The sequence below is a fragment of the Cebidichthys violaceus genome, unplaced genomic scaffold, assembly GCF_023349555.1.
Source record: "Cebidichthys violaceus isolate CVI_PGR_0920_01 unplaced genomic scaffold, fCebVio1.0.p SCAF_12, whole genome shotgun sequence".
In the NCBI taxonomy this organism is placed as follows: Eukaryota; Metazoa; Chordata; class Actinopteri; order Perciformes; family Stichaeidae; genus Cebidichthys; species Cebidichthys violaceus.
The window spans coordinates 13068212-13093538 of NW_027176285.1; the positions used below are offsets into that span (position 1 = coordinate 13068212).

The window sequence follows — 25327 nt, forward strand, 5'->3', positions numbered from 1 at the left end:
AAGCAGGAACCGTTTCTGAAAGGCTAAACAAACAAATATGGATTGAAGCAGACTATTCCATCTTTTTGGAAATGATTACATCTCTTTATTTATTTTTAAATCAATTTTGACTTTACAACACTCTGGAGTTACTGGAAATGTTTTGAGTCATAAATCACTCTACCCAGCCACCGCTGGAATCTGATTCTATAAATAATATACTAATAATATTAGTGCATCTTGATCTTTATCTGCAACTGAGGAGAAGTACTGGGTTTAAACCAAATTAATAGAAATGCAAAAAAAAAGAAGAAGCTGTGCAGCATTTGAATGTCAGAGTTATTAATGAAGCTTTGAACTATGAGTTTTAATGTGATGGTAGCTAGCCGTTTCCCAATGTTTCCAGTCTCTATGCTAAGCTAAGCTAACCGGTGAACGAGCATTATTTCCCTAAACGAGGACTGCAGGTCCTCAGACAGCAGCAGCCAATAACAGGGAACGTCCTGTAGGAGACGTCTGACTTCACACAAAATCAAAATATTACAACAATTTGTTTTCATGTGAGGTATTTCCTCATTTATTTATTTCTTTAATTTAAGTTAAATACTTTCGGTAATAAGGCAAACAACAACCATCACATTAGCGTTAAAAGCAACACAAAAACAATCATTACAGTAACTTAAAGTGATTTGAGACCAGCTTGTTTATAGGGTCAACGTCAGAGTCCTCCATTCTCCTCCAGCTTCTGGAACAGCGCCAGGCTGCGGAGGTGGGACTGCCTCTCTCCGTTCTTCCACAGAATCAGCAGGTGGTCCGTGGAGCAGGTGACCAAACCGTTCTCCCTGAAGCTCGCAAACATCTGCCACAAGCGGCAAAAAAAAAAAAAAAGAGGAAGAAAAGAAATGGATTGTTAAAGCGCTATCGTGACACCGTTTTTTTAAGTGGAACATAAGATCAGACTTCAGAAATCATACCTGGACTGCCCCCGAGTGGCCGATCAGATCGCCCGTCAGCTCCAGCGTCCGGATGTTTGGGACGTCCGACATCTTCTTCAACGGAACACCGGTCTGTTTGTTGGACCGGCCGAAAGACCACATTCCAAAGAACCCTGATGGGATGAACAAAGTCTCATATTCAGAAAAATGTATTAAAAAAGACAAACAGTACAGCTGATCTGGTGCGTAATGCGTTTGTTACCTATATGGTCACTGCATAAACAAAATGCTACATTTTTCTGTATATTCAGGGTCGGCTAAGAACAGCAGTTACACATCATTAGAGGAGAAAATCCTCTAATGTGTTTGAATGTGTTCTTCGCCTTCTTTGTCCAAGATTCTCTCTTTTAGCTCCGTGTTTGGTCTCCACCACCTCCTGAGGGACATCTCTGTCTCTCTATAGCCGTACAGTAGAGTGGTTTTTTTATTCATCTTTTCCTCTGAAAACAACTTCCTGCTGCAGTCAAACACTTCCACATGAGCAGTGAGAGGGAACCAAAACAGTAAAGTTGTGGGCTGAAACCCAAACAGAGTAGAACTACATTAAAGTAAATCCGTAACGAAGCTTCTACAATGCCACAATTATGGGAAATACACCAAGGAGACGCAAGTCATTGATTCCTGGAGACATTAACAAACAAACCATGGATAAAGTGATTAGCAAGTGATGCAGCCTCTCCAGCCAAGATCTATTCAGAGTCACTCCAGCTCTGCACCGACTGCAGAGAGCGAGACCATCAAAGACGGCATGACCTCACAGGACACACACACACACACACACTCGGCTTCAGACCGCCCCACTTAAGCAGAACACACAGCCTCTCTGAGTGCTGGTGCAGTACTCTCTCCTTTGATATACACAACACCACATCTGGACTGCATCGCCGCATCTCCACCCGCACATCGAGACAATCGCACAAGAGTTGAGTGCTGGCAATTTTCTGTCAGTCTTTGAACAAATCCACAGGAGGAGATGGGACGACGGCCTACTTCTTCTGCAAATGTGAACTACTTACCATCCTATCAGCAGTGTTACATGTTAAAGTGTGTGTCCTGTTGTGTGTGTGTGTGTGTGTGTGTGTGTGTGTGTGTGTGTGTGTGTGTGTGTGTGTGTGTGTGTGTGTGTGTGTGTGTGTGTGTCACCTGGAGAGGCTGGTTCACCAGGTAAAGGCAGGTCTTGGATCTCCCACATCCTCACACTGCCGTCCTCAGAGCAGGACATCAGCTCGCTGAAACAGAGACAATGGTCCCACGTTCACAGCTGGCAGAAACATCTGTCTCAGGTGGGAGGGCACCCATTGAGATCTGATCGTTTAGACCATATTCAGAGGTGGTCTGGTCCTCATATGTCCACATTATTGGACCTTGGACCATTTGGTAGAGTGGAGTCTGTATTGTTTTAATTTCTTCAGTTGCATTACTTCTCCACTAGGTGGAGCTACAGCTCTGTAGCTCTGTATTTTGCCCTTTTATGTATTTTTAAACACTAGTATTTTCAAAGGATTTCTCTCAAAAGATTTTACTAATAAATATTAATCAATTACTATCTGATTAGGCTAGTTGTTTCCTTTTTTATAATGATTGTAAAGATGATTTCATATCCTTTCATGTACTTTTACCTCAGTTTTATATCTATGCCGTAGTTTATATCCTTACACGTCATTTAAAAACAGTCCCACCTTCTGTGTATTCATATTGTCAATCAATCCTTTGCAGCAGACATAAGTTAGTTGTATCCCTGATATGGTGCTGAGCTGCATCTTTATAGATATCACAACTCAAATCAAATACACAAACATTGCTTCAATGTTTGAAAGAGGCATTAAAGATTGTTTCTTAGACCACGAGGAACCATTAAAACCGTTCCCTTAAGGAATCCAAACATGTGAAGTGGACTTCCTCCTTTTTAAGTGTTGTTTTTAGTTTCTATTAAAGAAGGAGGGCAGTGGAAAGTAAAAAAAAAAACACACGTATGCTACACAAACATATGCTTATTCTTTAGTCTTTCTTTTGTCCATTACTGAAACATTTTACATGTTTGATACTTGTCGTCTAGTATTCTGATAAAAGGGGAAACATCTAAATCTTTAATGCATCCATGGAGAAAATGATTCATATTCATCAAATAATCATCCGAAGAGAACATGAACTATCTTTGAATCATACTGTTTGGACAGGACCTGACCCCTCACCTGTCAGACAGCAGCATGGTGTGTAAGACATTAGAGTCATGGGCAACCTTCCTGTAGGCCACCACCGTCTTGGTCAGAATGCTGTACACATACAGGCCGCTGCCCACAGCTGCAAGGATGTGCTGTGAAATAAAACACAAACATTACATTTTCAAAACAAACTGTTTTGAATGACACGCAACATGCGCTCGTGCCGTCGTCCTCACCCTCCCGTTGGTGGTCAGATGCTGAATCGACATCTCGCTGGGTTTGGGAGCGGCCAGTCGTATTTCGGCCTGAGTGCAGGCCTGAGACTCCTCCCACAGGATGTGCTCGTAGCCCAGGATGTTCCAATCAATCGCATCCCATAAGATCAACTCGCCCGCATGGGAGCCGCTGGCGAAGAGCCCGTCTGAGGAAGACGTGGAACTTAAGTCAAGTTATATATAGTTAAAAACTGAATGCAGTCGGAGTTTCCTGACAGACTGACCATTGACGTTGATCAGAGCACGAATCCTGTCCTGGTGGTCGGACAGACGGCGGATCTCTGCGACTGACATGGAGGAATCAGTGGAGACCGTCAGCCTGTAGATCACTGCAGAGGAGAGAAAATAATAGTCAACGTTCTTTAAAAGGTGCTATGTGGAGAAAATCTGTTAAAATCGTTAAAACCGGTGGCCGTTAAGTGAACTGCAGTTAGCCTCCTGTTGTAGGCGCTAGAGAGCATCCAAAACAGTGACATGACATAACATTACAATCATTTGGACCTTTGGCTCCAGGATACTAACTAGCTTATTATTAGCTAACGTAATGAAGCGACCGCTGTCAGATCTTTGCCACGTAGCTATTTCACAGCTAGCTGGCTAAACTTAGCTTGGTTAGTCAGTTAGCTTGTTGGGCGCCCCTTTCGTTTTTTTTGGTTAGTAGAAAGAAATCCTAATTACACACGTTTACTTTGCACCGTTGGCTAAAATTAACACAATAAATAAATTAGTATCCTGAATCGTGTTAGCTGGTGAAGTAATTTGGTAAGCTCGCAAGCTAGCCTATCCACTCAGATAGCCTTTTGCTAGCGCTAACGTAGCGAGCATTATTTAAGAAAACAATAATAAAAAAAAAACTGAAGGAGCATCTTAGACCAGACACTTTTTTCTTAATGCAATGAGCTTATTGGTTGATTTTAATAACTTGAATGTACTTGAAGTACACTGTGCAGCTGTATTATCTAGGAAAATAGAAGTATCAGATCAGGACTCGATAAATGACTCGGATCAGGGTCAAAAAAACTTGTCAGGACAACCCTAGTACAAAGCGATTAATACGTAAATTGCTACGTATAATATGTTTAAAGCCACGTCGCTTTCATCTATTTACACATATTGAGCATCAATCCTGTCTCTTACCAATCTCTTTATCCACAGCAGCTGCTATGCAGTTCTTGGGCAGCTCTATCAAAGCAGTTATTCCTGCAAAAATGCCAAAAACAGAGTGACAGAATTAATCAGTTTGTGTGCAAACCGGTGGTGAGAACAGTTGGTGCAACAGTCGGCGCACGAAAAGGTTTTATTGTGACAGTTGTTTCCCCTCACCGGTGTCGCTGTGGTTCTGTGTTTGACACTGCAGCTGAAAGTCTTTGTTCCACACACACAGCTCTTCACCGCCGGAGACCCACACACACAGCCGCTCCAGCACCAGCAAGCACTGAGGGAGTATAACACACACACACACACACACACACTCAATATCAGCGAAGAAAATAAACCAAATACAATTAGCCTTAGGATGCTGTAATTAACCTTAATGTCAGATCAAGAGGAGGCAATTACCATTTTTATCTGAAATCATAAATGGCAGTACAACCTTTGTGTCAAACATTTTAATTAGTATATTATACATCATACCAATACAAACTTGTGAAGGACCAAGCCGCGCTGGAAACGTTCTATATATGCATGGCCCATTCGCGCAGATAGACGAAAAGAAATGTGTTCGCATGACGCATTTCAGACATGTTCATGTCAGGGAACGCTACGTAATACAGAAACTGCACAAAGCAGAAGTGTCGACAAAAGCAAAAGGAAAACAGTTTTCTCAAGTGGTTGACCACAACAATTACCTTTACAGAAGACTGAAGGTCTGAAATGGTCTGAACCCTGTTGCCTGTATCAGGGTCCCAGAGCTGACGAGTCGGGTTAAGTTCAACACGACAATAACATGTGAATGAGTTCAGTGTGCGTTTGAATGTGGGGGCGTTTGCTCCGTCTTTGGGTCTGAGGATACACTGAGGCTTCGGTCTGACGAGGCCGTGATGAGCGAGGTGTGCGGTGTGGCTCCACTACTACAGGTGAAGGTGGTTATGGCTGTTATTTGCTGGGAGTGGCCCCTCAGCTCCTGCAGCCTCTCCCCGGTCTAACAGCCAGAAAAAAAAAAAAGCAATTAGCACCACTGTGTTGTGTACAATTTCACAATGCACTGCAATAATCAACCTGCGGCATATTACCTCAACATTCCACACCAACACGAGGCCGTCATCGCCTGCTGAGGCACACCTGGAAAAACAGAAGATGAGTCGTTTCTCGCAAGTGAGACTCGTACGTGACAGAAATACTTCAGTGCACTTGGCAGGCCCTCGTGTTACACGCAGTCAAACACGCCGAGTTATTCTCCGTCTGTGTGAGGAATCATTTCCCGCAAGTCCATCTCCTCCAGAGAAATCTTAACAAAACATCTGTCCTGGGGCTTTCCACTCTCACTTGCCCTCTGACCCTCCGCCATCCACACTACCTGTTCCCAAAATCAACAGACAGGATGACCGGATAAAAAAAAAAAAAGAGAGAGAGAGAGAGTGAGAGAGATATAAAACGAGAAAGAGAGAGGAACCGGGGAGGATACATTTTCGGACTTCAAAAAGCAATCTGGAGAGAATTTTCTGCCCTTTGCCCCCCGACTGTGGACCTGTGTGCGGAGAGGACGAGACCCAGAGGACGGGGTTATTACTGGAGGAGACCAGGCGTGAAGCAACCCCCACCTCCTGACTCTCTCTCTCTCTCTCACACACACACACACACACACACACACACACACACACACACTTAGTTCTGTTATAAATCGCAATCTGACCACTTATGCAGAGCCACTCTACCATGCCAGTGTGCAGCATGCTTCCACAAAGCAGCGCAGGGAAGAGAAGCAGGTGCAAAACCGTTATACGTGTGCGTGCATGTGTGTGCACGCACAGCATTAAAGGGCTTTGGTTATACTGTACTGTGCACACACACGATCACATAGTGGTGATGATTGGGCTCTTGTCATGCTCTGTAAGTTTTCTGTAGGTGAGGATCTCCTGTCAATCACAGAGGGATAGAGGCCAGCCAAGGGTAGAGAGGAGAGGAGTTAGAGGGGGGGGGGGGGGGGGGGGGGGGGGGGGGGGGTTGAGGTCTGCTTACCTGAAGTCATCAATCTGCACCAGAAATCGAACAATGTCAAAATGTCCTTTCAGCACCTGCAGCTCAGTGAACCAGTTTTTGGGCTGTTCCTCTCCGATGCACAACACGGAGCTTTTCTGCAGACATAAGAGGGAAAGTAGTGAGACAAACAAGCTGAGGTGCAGAGGTTGACAGTGGACTCAGAGAGAGAGAACAGAGCAGACGGTGGTGCAAAGTACATTTACTCAAGTATTGCGCTGCTACAATTTCAAGGGACTTGATCTTTATTTAAGTATATCCATTTTCCGCTATTTTATACTCGTACCGCACTAAATTTCAGAGGGAATTATTGTACTTTTTACTGTACTTCACTTATATGAAAAAAACAATACAAGCGTATTCAATTCATACGTGCTTCAGACGTCGATGAGGTTTTAACAGTTTCACTGAAGAGTCATTTCCCCTCTAAACTTCTCAAATGACTGGATTTTGGAGGAGCACAGAGGTATATTATCCAATATTTCACACAAAGAAACAAAGTCTGAGGAATTATAAGCAATTCGTGTATCAGAACTTTATTTGTTCCTACGATATTAATCATCTCACGACTCCTCAGATTGATCTTGTATATAAAGCTGTTAAAATTGTCTCCAACTCCCAAAAAAAATGACTACAAACAACGAACACGATTAACTAAGTTCACTAAACCAGCGGACAATAATCATGACATTTAAAAAAAAGTTACGACACAAAAAATGAGACATAATGGAGAACGCATTAGACAGCATGCATTAATGTGATGACAATTAAAATGTTCAGAATAAAACGAGTTCTTTATTAAAAAGTACTTTGGCATCCCAGACCAGAGTACTTGTATTATTGTACAAGTACTTTAACAAAAGGAAGATGGAGACGATCAACCTGCCTGATATTATGAGAATTTACATCAGAATTATATTCAAAGAAGTTGCTGAAAGATAAAAGGAGGTAAATATATTAATTTATTAAACCTACAAATCTGATGATTATTCATATGAAAGAAAGTCATGTTGAGCCTCTCACTGTATGAAGACATTTCAAGTAAAATTACAAGTAAAAGTCCTGCATAAATACTATCTGCAAAGTTTAATTTAAGTACCAAAGTAAAAGTACTTACTATGCAACAATGTTACCAGCATTTTAATAATGTAGCCATCTGCAGTCAAGCTACTCTTACACATTTCATAATAATGTTGTTGTAATAAAGTAACATCAAATTGAAATTCTCGAGTAAAGCACAAGTAACGATACTTGAGTAAAAGTACTTAGTTACTTTCCACCACCTGTCGCCAATCTTACAAAGCTTTTCTTTTGCAGTAATAATATAGATTTGAGACATGCCCAACTTATCTTACAACACATAGAAGAGAGATAAATAATGGAACAATATAGTTAACAAACGAGACACGTGGATAAAACAGCTAGCATACGTTAAAACATTAGCTTCAGGTAACGTTAGCCGTCGTTACATCGTACCTCCACTGAACCCTGAGCTTCTCGACCGCCAAGAATCCACCGAAGCATCGTTTATTATCGGTTAACGTGAGACGATGTAAGCGATGTGAAGCCACGTCGTCCTGTTGAGCGGAGGATGTCCCCAAAAATTGTAACGTTAGTGCAGCAGTACGTGAGCTAGCTTCATGTTTCTGCTATCACTACCACAACAACTCATTCATGTGACTCGAAACTACGGAAGCCTTGGTTGGACAAAACTCATTCAGGCCGTTTAACATTTGGACTGCTGTACCATAACATTTTATTTATAGATATTTATTTATCCTGTTTAGATACAACACCAGACTTGCTTTAACATATATTTATTTTAAATACAATACAATACATTTAAAAAAATACTTTTTTGACTGATAATATTTTTTTCCACAAAAAAGTAAAATAGCCTCATCAGAAAATCAATATAAAATCAGTCAATAAAAAGTAAAACGTGTAAAAAAAAATGTTTTATCAGTATAATTAAGCAAACTCAAAAGCGCAATAAAAAAGTCAAATAAAAAGTTAAAATCTTCTTTTTACAAATCTTTAACACAGAGCTGGGAACAAATAATAATAATTAATTTGAAAAGACAAAAAAAGATAAACTGAACTGTCATTTTATTTAAGTGTTTATAAGTTAATTCAGTCATTGAACTCAGTGCACTGTCCATCTCAATCGTACTACAAGATACGACTTGAGGAAATGAAGAAGCGTCTTGGAATTTAGCCTAATTTTGGGGGAAACCATCAAAATGGTAGAAAAAGTAGCTAAAATGATTACAACACACCCAAAAGCCCATTCTCTGTCTAGAGCACGGAAGGATTCAAGTTTCTACTTCATACTTGTGAAAATTGCATAATAATTGAACCACAATTGGCTTCCAAACTAGTTATGAAAATGCTGCAGAGCACAGATAAACTCTTTAGCGGATGAGCGTGAAACGTGTCTTCTAAACATTCTTCATTCTGCTCAGAGAAACGTCCAAGAGAAGTAACATTTCTGGGTGTCATTCTCCGTTAAACAACTAGATGGCAGTGTGTAACAATCCCATGAGAGCAGAGCAAGGTTCAACCCTCCTGTAGACAGAAAAAAAGAGTATTTTTTGCTAAATGTCTCCCCTTTCATTTATCTAAATTATATGTCTAATTCCTGAAAGACTAAATCAAATCATTTGATTCTCATGTATGGTTTCAAAACACTCTCTTCCTACAGTTGTTCGTACTTCCCCTTTCTTTCTCTCCTCCATCCCGTGACTTCTGCATTAATGTTGACCTGCTCTCCCCCCCATATCTTCCTCCTCCTCCTCCTCCTCCTCTCGGTGTCTCCCCTGTTAACACACACACACACACACACACACACACAGTCACACACATCACCCCTAGCTGTGTCTACTCCTGCTCCCACGATTGAGACGACGCGCAGTGTGTAGGGCCTGTGACCTTCATGGTGGCTCAGATCTGCGGCTGGCACTGATTTCTGATTTAGTGTCGATCCGCCGCGCTTGTCAGGGGCTGCGAGGTGCTTTCCATGCGGTAATAGAAAAGCTCAAGGGCAGCTAGAGAAAGGAGGAGGGGATTGGTTTGAGGTGGAGTGAATGGGGGGTTTTTTTTAGATTTGGGGATGGTGTGATGCTCTGTTTGTTTAACTGTCTGTCAGACATCTGAATGAAGAGGTCAAATATGTAGACTCCAGAGATGTGAATCAGTGTATAATTAATGCAAAAGATGAGAAAGAATGTGATCCAGGCTGTACTTAAAGTCACGATGATGCTTTTAGCTGAATGCTAATGTCGGCATGATAACATGCTCATACAAAAGATGGCTAACATGCTGATTTTAAGCTTGTTTACCATGTTCAACATCTAAGTTTAGCGTATTATCGTCCTAATATTTACTATTTAGCACTAAGCACAAAGTAACGATGAATATTATTAGTGTTGCAGGTAATTATGCACCAGTCCATCCAATAGATGTTGAGATATTCACAGAATAAGTGAAGAATATGACCTGCTGGTGGCGCTAGAGGAAAAGTCAGGAAATCACCAAAGAGATTAGGATTCATCCTCTGGGGACAATGCATGTCTGCACAAAACTTCATGAAAATTCCTCCAATACTTATTGAGACCAATCGACCAATAAACCAACTTCGTCGTCCAACTCAGACTCTAAACAAAGTCATTAAGGTCCATCATCTGGTAACCATGAATATCTGTACAAAAGTATGCACCAGTCCATCCAATAGATGTTGAGATATTTCACAGAATAAGTGAAGAATATGATCAGTTGGTGGCGCTAGAGGAAAAGTCAGGAAATCACCAAAGTCATTGGGATTTATCCTCTGGGGACAGTGAATGTTTGCACCAAAATTCATTGTAATCCATCCAACAGTTGTTGAATTATTCAGGTCCAAACTGAACAACTGACCCACTAAAAGGCAAACATTGCCACGAGCATGGCTTTAAAAAATGGTGGTGGGAAAAGTAAAATGTAAACACATCATAGGGTGAAGATGAGAGAAAAGATAAACACCAGGTGAGCACAGACAGGAAGGCATTCAGGAGTTCACTGGGAACAAATGGGAGGGAAAAGTAAGTGGATCTTGAGTGCAGCGGCTCGGCCCGGTGCAGACGAGGTGTCAAATATGACCAATGGCAGGAATCAGCTAAGAGGTGAAGTCATGATGCGATGGCCACCAAAACATTCCAAGCACTAAAGACCAGAAAAAATGTCTGCCTGCTCCCTCTTCCCTCCTGATATCCCCCGTTCTCCACACTGTAAGGAAAACAAATGGTTATTATGATGGAAAAGGAATTAAGCTGTAATTTAACAACGGGCCAACAACATTATTCGATAACGGGCTTCCCTCCCTCCCTCGCTGTTCGGAGGGGTCGTGTAGAAGAGAGTCTCATACTTGACCAACACACTTCACTGTCCCTCTTCATCAGGCTTTCACTGTGTCCTGCTTTACCTAGCAGGCGTCATGGCTCACGAGAGATCTGCACTCAGACCTCAACACGCAGGGAAGCATCAGAACTCCACAGTTTAATAATTAATGTTTCTGTTTTTTACCAATATACCCAATATTTCCCTATCCTAAGCTTATTAATTCCACAAAAGAAATCACAAATATAATGAGGTTTTTTTTCTTCTCAGGTCTAAAAGGAAATTCTGAAGCATCTGGGCATTGTAGTTTTTAGCAAAAATCACTCAAACTGGAGTAAAGACAGCATTTGTTGGGGACTATATTCTGCCGTGGATTGACACACATTTTATGTATTAGTGAGTATTTAGGACATTGTATGTATGGATGTATGTGTTTTGACGGCACAGATAATCTATGCGTTCCATTACCAATACTACCATACTACTTAGTATGCCAGAGATTCAGTACGTCCCAATACATATAGTACGTCAAATGCAGTAAACCCAAAAAGTAGCAGTCGCAGCATGCTTTCCTGACCCGCAATCATTTGTGAAGCAGATATATCAGCTAAAAGGAGTTTAAGGTGCAATGTTATGAGGAAGTAGTGTGTACCAATTGTATGCATTACAGTACGTACCTAAAGAAAACCATTTGGAACTCATGGAAACATTCTGGGGAAAGGTGGACGTGCATTTTCGGATTGTTTGGTTGTCTAAATGTAGTGAAAATCATTTTGTACGCCGGCCAATCCACCCTGATCCTGAATGTGGGAAAGAGGCTGTTCTGACAAGCCTTTTGTTTCAAGCATACTCACACATGAAAACGTGGTTTGTCCTTTCTGGGCCACTGTAGAAACATGGCGGCCAGCTCCATGAAGAGGACCTGCTCCATATGTAGATATAAAAGGCTCATTCTGATCTCACGACAGCACAAAGAAAACATAATTAATAACATTAAATTTCACTTCTGCCAATATTTAGCCATGTCGTTTGATTTTATCCACTTTATTTGTAAGTTTTGAAACATCTGAGACGTTTGTAGGTTGATTGATTTTTTGTTCTTTCATTTTTTTTTTCTTGTTTGTTCCTGTTTAGTAGAAAGTAGTTCCAGTAAAAACAGTGTCTGACCCTTTAAACCTGCATGGTGCCATAAGACCTAATTAAAACAAAGTCCATGTGGATCTGATTGGAATATATATGACACATAATCCAGAGGGTGATGGTCTGAAGATGACCAGAGAAGATGCCTGAGCGTATTCAAGCTTGTCACTTTGATTTGTCACATGCGTATGACTGTAATTGCTGTGTTTCAGTCATCATAGGTTAATTATCAGCCTTGACCTATTACACACACACACACACACACACACACACACACACACATGCAGACACACGCTTTAGACGTGTGGATGGAAGGATCGCTTTAGTACAACCCTAAAAAAAAAGAAAGTTAGAAGACCCACAAGCTCAGTAATGTAAAGCTGCCACTTCTCTTCTCACTCTGTATCATCTTCCTCGCTGTCTAACTGATCATCGCTGCCTGTCTCTCACCCCTTCCTCCCATCCCTCCCTCCCTCCCTCCCTCCTTCATCTGGTGACCCGCTAATGTTCTGTTCATTTTCTCTTATGAATAGATAATGGGCAAAAATCAAATCTCTTCATTTGCATGTAATACAATTAAGACCTTTTCAAACGATGACAAATGGAGGGAGCAGCGAGATGTCAGTCAGCCTCGTCAGTGAGGGAGCAGAGACGGCGTCGGCGAGCCTACACTCCATTTTAACGAAAATTAATACAAAAAAAAAACCTTCAAATGGAATTTTCTCGCCGCCATCTGGCATAACAATCACCAAGACACTCCTGGAGTCTGCCTGTCAAATAAAATTAAAGCTCTCATGAATTTGGATTCACAACGTGGATGTGAAGCCACAAACACCGAAAAGAATTAGATATTTTTCTACACATCAATAATAAGACTGAGCTCAGAGATCAATTTCTGTATTTCTGTATTTATAATACAGACATTAGAAAACAGGTCATGTTAGTGTTACTTAGAGGATAAGCTCACATTTTTTTAAAGTCTCTCTCTAAACAATGCTCTCCTGTCCATTTGAAAGCTCACTGTTTTTTGTGCTTTTTGTATCCTTATATCTCCAAACCGCCCAGAAGAGAACCCTTTATGCTAAGCTAAGCTAGCCGGCAGCTAGCCGGCAGCTAGCTCTAGCTTCATATTTATTGCAGGTGAGAGCTCACGGCTCAAAAGCAAATACAGCATTTCCCCAAATTCTCAAGTTTCGAGTCATTTATTTATCATACGCACAGAAACTACAGAGAAGCAGTTGTTAGCAATGGATCTCAAGCTCCTTCCAACAATGTTCAATAAATAAGTATAAAAATAAAGTCATGCTAGTAGATAGATGCAGAAGTGCAGAAGTACAAATATAGGAATACAATATAAAATATTTGTGGCAGACAGAAATTGTAATATGAATAAACTGAATGTAAACATTAATGTAGTAAATGTATATATGCGTAATGAGAAGTAATACATATATTATCCATAAACGTCATGGTAAATTAAAATTAATACAAACATGACCAGTTGTTCTTCTAAAGGAAGCACAGCTTTTTTTATGATGATGTGATTATTTAAGTATCTCAGATGAGAAGACTGATACCACCATCAATGTTTGTACGCTAACTACGAAGCTAAAGCAAGCAGCCGGTTAGCTTAGCTTAGCTTAGCATAAGGACTGGAAAAGCCTTGCTCTGTCTAAAAGTGACAGCATTTGCCTATGAGCTCATCTAAAGCTCATAATTAACACATATCTATTTTTACTCTCTATATTGTTCTGACAAGATGTTAAAAAAGCATATTTCATTTTGTTTTTGAAACAAAAAAACATGGACCCTTTCATTATTTTAATTTGTAATAAAGTAGCCTGATGCTTATTCATACAAATAAATTCACATGATTTTATTCAGACTTCCCCTTATTATACACAAATATATATGTGAACAAAATAACAATATGTACACACACACACACACACACATCGTCTCTCTCTCTCTCTCACACACACACACACACACACACACACACACACACACACAGGAAAATTAATGAGCTCTCATTCATAATCCCGGATAGAGAGAGAGCCATATTCACCCTTGGATGGTTTATTGACTGATTTCATTTATTTGTGTGGAATAAATAGGAGGTAAACATTGGCTCGCTCTCACATTTTTTTTCCCGCGACACACTCGCTGCACAGCATTCTGGGAGAAATGATCCCACCAGCAGCAGGGTCACTGATTGGCTACCTCGTCAGCGTGTGACAAATTACCCAATGAGAAATAGGTTACCCATTTCCACAAACTAATTAACCTGTGTGATAGTGAAACAAATTATTACATTTATGTAATATTATTTCACATCTGTCGCTATGACTGCAAAAAATCTTTATCCGTGTGCCTCCCGGTCGCCTCGATCTCTTTTTCTTTGTGATTATAATCCCGACATCGTGGAAGCTCTGCACTTTTACTGAACAGTACATGAAGACTGGTTTATTTTGAAGGACTTAACAATGTTTCAGCACTTTAAATAAAAATCCAAAATTAGTCAAAAGCTGATTGACAGAAGATTAACAAGCACCTAGAGAAGTCATTTATAATATGGGGATCAAGAACCCTTCCAGAGTCACAAGATTTATTCATTATTCTTATTTTGTACAGTTATCTTTATTTCATTTCATGCGTTTTTTTCGCGTCGGCCACCTTCGTTCTCCGACACGTTTGTTACGCGGGAGAAGTTTCAGTTGGTTGCAATCTGTAACTTTGCCACTAGATGTCGTCAAAATCCTAAACACTGCAAATTTAAAAGAGAAGTCAAGAGACACATAAAACCTGCTTAAAGGTGACACACACACACATTAAGCGTGTAGCATTGCACTTAAAACATCCTTCTAATCATGCCAATCAACGCCAAAAGTTCTGTCTGAGATTCAGGTGGGTGTATGCTAGCAGCGGCTAACGTAGCCTGGAGCCTCTGGCCTGCAGCAGAGATGAGCAGCGAGTTACGGAGGTCTCACTTCTTTCTTTCTCAACAACACCAGATATTTATTTATTTTTTAATCAATTTCTAATTTGTGGTCTTCAGACCCAACAGATGCTGAATCAAGTCACAAAATAATGGAGCCAAAGTAGTTTGACAGAAAATAGCAATTCTGCAACCGTCAGAGGATCTGAGCCTCTGACTTTATTTGCATCATGACAGAAAATACAAAGGTTAGGAATAAGATTAGTTAGCTTTCTGTGGCTCCAACTCAGCAAGACAATGGACTAAAATGACGTGAAGAGACAAAATATTTCTACAAGTTCTACAACAAGAGAGCTCACTTTCCATGACGCCGCCCTCAGGTATTATCTGAACAAAGCTGTTTGTTTTATTGCTAACATATAAAGTGTAGAAATGTCAAACATTGGAGTTAATTATTTAAAGCTCTCTCGTTTCAGGCTTTCAGGTTTGGGATTCATATTTTGTGTTTTCAGCTAAAAGATAATAAAATGAAGAACAGCACCTTTGGGTCCTCTGCTAATTCATCAGGTTGGTCCTCACTGCGATTGAGTTTGACACCTCTGATTCTGGTCTAAATAATTAATTGGGAATTGAGCCTTTTGTGTATGAGCTGCTCCTTGATGACCTATATTTTATTTTTTTTAATTACACTCCACTTAGAAAAGAAATGCATGACTGCATGTTGATCAGTTTCTTTGTGCTGTATGGATCAGGTGTGATTCTTTAAAAAGGATAAAAAGGTTTGATTTCACAAAACTGCTATTAGGAGCAAACACATGGAACAACCAGAGCAGAGGAGGAAGACGACTCTTTACTTAAAGTAGTATTACTGTGTGAAAGTACTAACAAATACAAGTGAGAGTGACGCATTAAAAATGATCATTTCAAAGAAGTATTATCAGCAAAATGTACTTAAAGTATCAAAAGCTCTCATAATGCAAAGTTCAGTGTAAAGTGGTATTTCACATATTATAATATTAGATTATCATTTTAGACATTAACATGCACATAAGTAGCATTTTAAAGCTGTAGCTGACTGATGTGCTTCTAATTAAGTGGTTTAATATTTAACAGTGCATCTTTTATGCACACTTTATGAACTGCTCAGTTTTTAAATGTACAGTAAAATTGAAATCTGTGAAGTAGAATCTATCAGATAAAAGTAATAATAAAGTAGAGTATTTCCTTCAGCAGTTTAGCGAATTATTAAGTAGCATCCAAATTGTTCCGCAACTGCACAGATGTTTTTTGGTTAAAGCCTTGTCACTACAGAACACAATACTTTTACTGCTCAAATGTCTTTTATTAGTTTTATTTTGTTTTATTTTGAGCTTTTTAAAGTATTTCCACCATCATGGCTGCAGAAGTCCTCTTCATGTCTTCTCTGACTGATGATGACATCACTCATCACATGATGTCACAGATTAAACCGACACGATTAAGTGTCGCTTCAGGAATTCTGTGTACGTTAAAATTAAATAATCCATTTTACAAACAGGACTGTTCCTCTGAGCTCGAGACAAGTGGACCTTTCTCTTTTTTGGAGAAACATGTTTTTGTTTTGTTTTTTAAAAAAAGGAGGTTTGATTCATGATGTGACATAATTGAAAATGATTTTTATTTGATCATTTACATTTAATTGATATAAACATGTCCATGAAACAAAATGGTTCAAACATTTAAGAAAGTCATAATTTCATAATAAGCACAGACATACTTTTTTTTTGGAAACAGAAGTTATCACAAACTGACCAAATGGGAACAAGAGTGCTTCCGCTACACAAAACATCCTATATAACAGATTATAGTGAAGTCAGCTTCCATGTCTTAATTTATAGTATTTCCCTTGTTTTGTATTTTCTATTTTTTTTTTTTGCCTTGGACAGCACATGCAGTCAAGTCCTCTTCCATGATTTCCTGATTCCAGGTGAATCTTTCTCGTTCCTTTAAACCTCCAGGTGTCTGCAGGTCCACTGTGCATCCCCCCTTTAGAGGCGCGTGCTGTGCAGCACGTGGGGGGGGAAAGGCATCATAACCGAGTTTTTGTATTTCAAAGTATCCCCAGAATTTGTCTTCAAAAAAATCTGTCACCAAGCAAAGTTCACTGAAAGCCCCGAGAGGCCGCATGAGTCGCATAAATAAATAAATACAGAACAAATAAGTTAATTTAAATAGATAAATAAAGAGGTGCCATAGGCTACATGCGAAATAATAAATTATAGCTTAAAACAGAAGCAGTCCAACAGGCCGGGTGAGCCGCTTCAGTGCTCCCTCTTGGTTGTGATATGGGGAGGAAAATAAAATACCAGATGTGCTGTTTTCTTATTTGATCAAGTATCCTGGTTGTATTTCTCCCGGTGCGCCGTTTGGATGGATTGGATGAAGAAGAACTGAACGCAGAAGATCTCTGTGCGAGTGAAAGAAAAAAGCTCTCCGCGCGTGGCCCCTGCGTCACTAGGTGAAACTCATGGATACTGTGTGCTCCAGCGCTTTGCGGCGCAGCGACGCGATGCTTGTCCCTCTCCAGACCTCACTCTCCGGGGAGCTACACAGTTGAGGCGAGTGGGTCATGTTGGTCGGGCCCGACAGGGACGCCATCCCGGGGAAAGTGGGCTGGTAGAGGTGCGACTGGAGCCCGCCGCCGTTCGACATGTTGGCCAGACCCATGGAGTTGTGCGGCTGCCCGGCGCCGAGGCTGCACTGAGACAGGGACTGCGCCATGGCCTGCTGGCGGCCCAGAGACGGCGGTAGCTGCAGCTGCGACACGCCGGGCATCCCCGCCGTGGCCCAGCGGGTGTCGTTGGCGTGGAAGGAGCAGAGGCTGTCGCCCATGGCCGCAGCCGCCGCCGCCGCGGACGGGAACTGAGACAGGCCGTGGTGCGTCGGCAGCAGGGTCCCCGGAGACCGGAAGACGTTGGTGGTCTTCTTGCGCTTCTTCCACTTGGCGCGTCGGTTCTGAAACCAGACCTGCAGCGGGACAGAGACGATGATGAGTTATAGGAGCGGCGGACGTGATGGTGCATCTGCAGGTCATGTTGTCAGAGCCGAGTGCACATAAAAAGGTTGTGACATCGGCCTGTGATCATCACGATGATGTGAACCAGCAGCGATAAATCTGCTGCAGAAAAACACTGATTTATGTTGTTTCCGGATCTTATCAGCTCGTGACAACGTGCCACCCATTTACCCTGTTATCATGTATATATAAAAGTCTCCAATTAATACAAATAAAGGAATAACACGTGGGCAAAATATATTTAGATTCATCTCTCCATCCAACTCTGGAAGCTTTCAGACTGCAGACAGTGGGGGAACTATTTTTAAATCATTTTTGCCTCAATAAATCGCAATTTCCATTTATAGTTTTATGTGTAATTATTTCGATTTTTCTTAGATGTAGAAATCATTTTTTTTATTATTTTGGTACAAAATCCAACATTTCAAACATAATTTGAGCCCAAATGACTGCTCTGTTTGGAGCCATTGAACGCCACGCGCCCACATGATAAAGATACTGTTATTGCTGTGACAAACACACTTTTTTTTTTCGTCGGGGTCCTTGAGCTCTCTGTACGTTTGGTTGTAAGCGCGCGCGCTCGGCGTCTATATATGATTAATGTGAAGATTTGCTTGAGAAAGTGGAGGCGCAGTAATAAGAACGGGACAATCTCACTGTCCCCTCCTCCTCCTCCTCCTCCTCCCACCTCCTCTCTCCACGTAGCCAGCCGTGAAATCCGGCCTGAAATGCATTACACTTCAAGAGAAAGAAAACCCAATTTCTCATTCCGTTTAAAAGACAGAGTGCTCCCTCAGCGCGTGCGGCATTAAGACGTAGAAGATCCTGGCCCTGCTTCTGCTTCTCATCACAGCAGACGAGCGTCATTTCACTAATTCTTATTATATGGAAATATAAACCCAATCGACCCATGCAATAATAATAATAATAATGATTATTAGGCTTTTATTTCACATGTGAGCAGCTCCGAGTGCATTTGCCGTGGCTGTAGTTAATAAGGCGGTGGCTCCATGAGCCCTAATGTGGAGGGTGTTTGATCTGCAGACTATGTAGAAGTCACCGAGGGCATCGCCGAGGAACCCGCACACGTGCACAGTAGATTCAGGTCCGTTTAAAAGGTTCGTATCGGTACAGAGTGGGTTTTATCTGAAGGCGATTTAAACGAGTGTAATTAAGATGTAATCATCATTTCTCTGTCGGTTCATTTTACATGAGAGGGACGCAGAATGTGTGTAAAGGGCCAATTCTCAATCAGGCAGAATAAATTCTAAGAAATAAAAACACGAGCTGCTGCAGTTAAATAAAATATAACATAATATAATATAATAAGCGTACGTTTTTTTTTTTATTATTCTTTTTTTAAAGAATAAAATCTGGTGGAGTGAGAGGACAGGATGTGTTGTAACTAATAACTAAACTTACTTATAATACTGCTCGCTATGTGCATGGTGTGTGTGTGTGTGTGTGTGTGTGTGTGTGTGTGTGTGTGTGTGTGTGTGTGTGTGTGTGTGTGTGTGTGTGTGTGTTTGAATCTCAAGTCCAGACACAGTCACTGCTCTTGGGCAAGGCACTCAACCCGCACAACACACACACACACACACACACACACACACACACACACACACACACACACACACACACACACATTTATGTGTTATGTCTTATTGGCTCACTTATACAAGTTTAACGTAATAACAAACAAAACAAAATAAAAATTCTGCTGTTATAGTTTTGTTTTTTTAATGGTTTTTTTCTATAAAATAAAGTAAAATTCTGAGATGTAATGAAAATGTGTGTTTTGTATTTCAATAGTTTCAATGTGTTTTATGTTGTAGATTTTTATGCTAGATTATTATTTCAGTGTAACCGGAAGTTAACTGCAGACGACGAACAGGCTGGACGCTGTGTCTTTGTGCTGAACTGAAATAACTTATATTAAGACATCAGATGTTATTTTACTCTACTTAAAATGAAAACATATTTTTAGTAATAAAATCCTAACACCGACAGCTGAAGTCAGAACATTTAATTATACATCCAAGGAAAACAATTTTTTAAAGCAAATTTACTTTGATTATTTATGAGAAATGAATAATTGTATAGGGTTTTAAATGTGCAGAGTCATTGAATACAAATAAAGAATACAGAATAAATAAAGCTGCTGTCAGGAGGGATTTAATTTCTATATTTATTACAATAAAGCAGGTTTTTATTTTGTCTTAATTTTTGAGTTTTTAAATTATCATTTTTTAAATTCATACGCGGGTTTATTCGGACCTCAGCTGTGGCTCGTGTATTCAGATGATTATATCTTTGTCAAAACGGAACACGAGTCCCTGTGATTTCCTCTCATCCACCGCTGATTAAACAGGATCCAGCCCTCCCGTACCTGCACTCTGGACTCCGTGAGACCGATCCTCAGCGCCAGCTCCTCCCGCATGAAGATGTCCGGGTAGTGCGTTTTGGCGAAGCTCCTCTCCAGCTCGTTGAGCTGCGCCGGCGTGAAGCGGGTCCGGTGCCGCTTCTGTTTCTGGCTCTGACTCTGGCTCTGCTGCCCTCCTCCAGACTGGTTGTTGTTGTTGTTGTTCTGCTTCTCCTGCTCTTTGCTGTTGACCTGCACCGCGTTGGATCCTCCGCCGCCGCCTCCGCCGTTGCTGATATCGTCGCCCGGGAGCATCGTGGTTCCTTCCACGCCGTCCTGGCCCGGGCCGAGCTCTCCTCCGGAGTGTCCGGGGTCAGGACCCCCTCCGCCGAGCCGGCACTTCAGAGCCTCCCTGTGGCCCAGGAGCTCCGCCGCGGCATCCTTCATCCCTGCACGAGACAAAAAACCACAGCGCGTGAGATTTTTTGAACAGTGAACACTTTTCTTTTTCTGGGAGGAAAAAAGGGACACATGGTTAAGCAAAGACTTCTCATGCAAAACGTTATTTTTGCTGCAGTAGAAAAAGATGCACGGCATGCATTAAAGCAGATTTAAAACACAGATGTAGAAATATTAAAAACACAATCATCGCGTGCAGCTCTTAGAGAGACAACTACAGCATGCACATTACAATCTGCTCCTTAAATACTCTTAATTCAATTCGATCACACCGATATCTTAGGAAATTGTTAAATCAAATTACGCGGTAATATAATAATAATAATTACTTTTCCAATGAATTAAGCGAGTTTAGCTCACTTCGGTCGCATTAAGAGGAAATAAGAAGCAAATTGACAACATTCAGAGCTTGATTTAGGATTAGAAGTGCCTCCAGCTTACAGTAGAGTTGAAGACCGGAGTTTGGTGATGATAACTCACCGAGGCGAGCATCCAGGAGGTCGGCATGAGATAGCATTGCGCACCGCTCCAGGGCGAAGTGCTATTCCCAACAAAAAAAAATATCTCTATGACTTTAACCTATTTAAGAAATATATATAGACTAAATGAAAGCAAATTCGGTTTGTGGTTAAAAGGGAGGTTCGTTGCATTATAATGTAGTTTAGAGAAATGGGGAGGCGCTTAACAGCGGAATGAACCCATGAGCTTCTCCAAACGAGGACCAATCAGAGCTGAAGCCTGAGGTATGTCAGCTTTAGCCCGAGACCCCCAGCACCCCCCTCCCCCCTCCCTACCCTCCTCCTCCTCCTCCTTCTCCTCCTCCTCCTCCTCCATCCTCTCACATCCACAAGTTCATTCCTCCTCATTCCTGTAATTGGCTTTGATTTCTCCTCCAAATTACATCCAATAAAATAACCTGATTTAATATCTGTGTGAGAGCTTTCGACCCGTTCAAGAAATGTTGGATCACCACAATATTTGTTTAATTGTGCATGCTGCTCTGTGTTGTTTTGGATAGTACACGGATATATGGGAGTTTATTCATATGTGAGGAGGAAGCACATGGCTGCATTAACAGAGGCAACACACCTTGCATATAAACTATAATGTGAAGCTTATTCGTTTCTTTTTTTAGTCTCCATGAAGCTATTGTCGACCTCTTTAAAGACACTAAATGCCTCTTGGAGACCAAGTGAACCTCCTCTAATATGATTTCCCAGTCAGCCAAACAACAAACTTTGTATAATTCTAACCAGGCTGTCATTTTCAAGGCCATTAGGCTTTTATGTAATTAGCGCCGGATCTATACGCCTTTATTCCACATATCGGATCAGTATAAATTAGCGGTGATTTACTAGTATTTAGGCCCGACTGTCAAGAAGGGAGGGACTTGGTGCAAATGATGTGTGAGCGAATTAATTCGAAGGGAAAGTGGAGGGAGTTCAACATGAAAGGGACACCAGCTAAAACACCAGAATGTGCAACACGAGGAGGAGGCCTTTAAATCTAAATGATTTATTCTCAATGAGACCAGAAAAAAAAGAAGAAGTAAGGAGCTCCCTTTTATCTCTGAATAAACCACCATTAGACTCAATTAGCACACACACACACACACACACACACACACACACACACACACACACACACACACACACACACACACACACACACACACACACACCAGTCTGCCTTAATATTTAAGGACTAAACTAAATCGGACACGCTTCAGACAGATGTCGGGACGTTTGTGTGAGCGAGCAGGTTTTTTTAATTTATTATGTGCTGGATCCAAAAAAAAAAAAAGTGGCACAAAGGAGGCGTCCGAGCGTGAACCCGCTTCTGGCTTCTTCTTCTTCTTCTTCTTCTTCTTCTTCTTCTTCTTCTTCATCCGTCCAGGCTTCTAAAGCCTCTCCGCTCGTCTTTTATTTGTCTGCAATCTGGTGGCACGAGGGGACAGACCATGAGGGACGGATGGAGCGCGAGCCGTGTGCGGGGAAGTCTCCTCTCGGACTCATCGGAGATTTTTTTTTCCAAGTGTCTTTGCGCAGATTGTCTGCGTCTATTCTTCCGAGGAGGAGAAGAAGATGCGCACTTGGAGATATTTATTGTCCTCTCTATAATTATTATTATTATTTTAGAAGCTGGAATTTAAGGTAGATTTAAGGCTAGAAATAGGCGTCATTTAAAAAATATTCTGTATTTTTTTAGGATATATTGACGTATTTATTTTACATAATTATAAAGAAATAGTCTTATATTATTCGTGTTAATAATTAGGCGCCAAATGTAGTGTTTATTCTCGCGGCAGCAGCTTTTCCTGGCGCGCTGAAAGCCTATAAATGTTCGTTTAAAGTCATCACATTGCGGGATGATGGACTGCGCGCTTCACTTTACGACTCTCCGATAGCTCAGCGCTTTTATGGCTGTACAAACAGAAGTGAATGAGTCCTCTCGTGGCAGCAGGTCATATTTAACCCCCAAAACAGCGAGACAGAGAGCGAGACAGAGGGGGACCAAAAAATAAAAAGAGAATAAATATGATCTTGTCTGGTTTTGAGTTTAATATCTCGTGTATTATTTACAAGCCGAGGAAAAAGCTGCACTATAATCATTTTTTTAATGTAGAATAAGTGTTTTTCCCCCCAAAATAAACACGTTTTTTTTGCTTGCTGCTGCCTGTAAAATAATTTATTTAGTTTATATGGATTTAATCTTGCAATATTTCATGCTTTATTTGGAAAACGTGGATAATAAAACAATGTATTTAATGCATTGGAGACTTAAACACAAGTTTGTATTATTATTTTTGTATTATGACCCAGTTTGGAAGTTAGATGCATTTAGTTCAACTAATTCAAAGGCATCATTTCACTTAATAATGTCAATAGATTGTGTGTGTGTGTGTGTGTGTGTGTGTGTGTGTGTGTGTGTGTGTGTGTGTGTGTGTGTGTGTGTGTGTGTGTTGAAGGTCCTGGTTTTGCTGACTTGATAAGGCCGTAATTAGAGTAAACAAGGAGCACAGCGCAGTTCGCTACATCTCTCCGCTAACGCGCTGACATCCATCTCATCCATGACATAAATAAAAATAGACAAACAAATTCGCCCCCTGCAAGTTAATGCGGTGCATCTGTGCGGAAAGTAGACGCTTTCACGCGCCGTGGAGATGAGGAGTGACTTTTAATAAAGAAAAAAAACAACAACATATGAGTGTGATACTGTAATGTGAACGGCGCATCAAGGTTGAAGCCTCTGAGGCTGTTTTTTATTTTACCTCCACATCCATGTGTGCGGACTGCTGCAGTTTGGTACCAGGCGGGGCTCGAACCTCTGACCTCTCGGTTCACATGTACAGCCTCTCCACACACCACAAGGCCTTAGTGATTTCTGTTCTCTCTCTCTCTCCTCTCCTCCCCTCGGATCCGCCTTTGCAGTCTGTATTCACTCAATTAGAGATTTCTGAGGAGGAAAAACAATCGATCTTCCATCTGCACGAGCCCCCAGTTTAACAAATGAGATTCTTGTTTCATGCAGCCGGTCTGGTGACAGTCATGGAGGGATTATGTGGAGGAGCAGCCTAATAACTTACCGTGTTGAAGAGGGGAAGGGGAGCAGCTGATGCTGCAGCAGCCGCAGCGGGGGGGGGGGGGGGGGGGGGGGCTCAGCTCCCGCAAACCAGAAGATATAAAGTTTGACATGGAGCAACTTCAGCGGCAGAAGAGGACGATGTGCGGGAAAAAAACGCATCTGTCCGTTTCTGTGCCGCTTCCGCGTCTGGAGGCGGCAACGCACCGCTTCGCACGTCATAAATAAGGACTCGTGTTGTCAATATCCCATAAAGTTAAAGTCTATTTTTAATATCAATAAGATGCACATAATCTATAGCTCCTATTATTGGATTATTACACTCATTTTGAGCCTGTTTTAAGGCTTAATGTTTAGTGGTTTAATGTATTCATTTCATATGCTTATTATAAGATATTTAAATATTCATCTACAAAGTAGCCTTGTAAAAAGTGGATTATTTAACTATATTTTCTACTGGATTGTGGAGTAAAAGTGCCATAAAATGATTTAAGTAAAGCCTCACAGTTACTAGTAGTTGAGCAAACGCAGGCCCGTTGTGCTACATCCTCTCATATTCTCACGTTATGAGATTGGAGATGTCAGGTCAGTTTGCTCAGAGGTTATATATACAGATCAAATCCTTCATTTAGTGCCAATTGTATAAAGCCTACAGTTGGTTTCTCTGTTAATTCACAGCAGACGAGTCAGATGATCTTAAAGAGGTGGAAGCAGCCCCAATAAATGAGCTAATGAGTAACAGTTACTTAATGCAAGTCGAATTTTGAAGTACTTGCACTAGAGTGTTTCCTTTGTTATGCTTTTTATA

At 41.1% G+C, this 25327-nt stretch overlaps 2 protein-coding genes across 3 annotated transcripts; both read right to left on the reverse strand.

Annotated features, from left to right (window-relative positions):
• Nucleotides 1-131: 131 nt before the first annotated feature.
• On the reverse strand, nt 132-8277 carry wdr41 (WD repeat domain 41). Its single transcript, XM_068706508.1, has 13 exons — nt 8086-8277; nt 6592-6707; nt 5646-5694; nt 5426-5554; nt 5262-5324; nt 4735-4846; nt 4549-4611; nt 3636-3740; nt 3373-3557; nt 3167-3288; nt 2118-2203; nt 954-1087; nt 132-838 (listed from the first exon to the last, which is right to left on the reverse strand). Exons 1-13 carry the CDS (start codon nt 8131-8133, stop codon nt 698-700), a joined length of 1353 nt encoding a protein of 450 aa, XP_068562609.1. The 5' UTR covers nt 8134-8277; the 3' UTR covers nt 132-697.
• An 8477-nt stretch (nt 8278-16754) lies between these two features.
• On the reverse strand, nt 16755-21533 carry otpa (orthopedia homeobox a). Of its 2 annotated transcripts, none has more exons than XM_068705588.1 (3): nt 21418-21533; nt 20506-20927; nt 16755-18067 (listed from the first exon to the last, which is right to left on the reverse strand). In XM_068705588.1, the coding sequence occupies exons 1-3, from the start codon at nt 21452-21454 to the stop codon at nt 17555-17557; spliced, it is 972 nt and encodes a 323-aa protein (XP_068561689.1). In that variant the 5' UTR covers nt 21455-21533; the 3' UTR covers nt 16755-17554. The 2 variants fall into 2 exon arrangements, with proteins under 2 accessions (XP_068561689.1, XP_068561688.1); XM_068705587.1 differs by having other exon boundaries at nt 21379-21533.
• Between the last annotated feature and the right edge of the window lie 3794 nt (nt 21534-25327).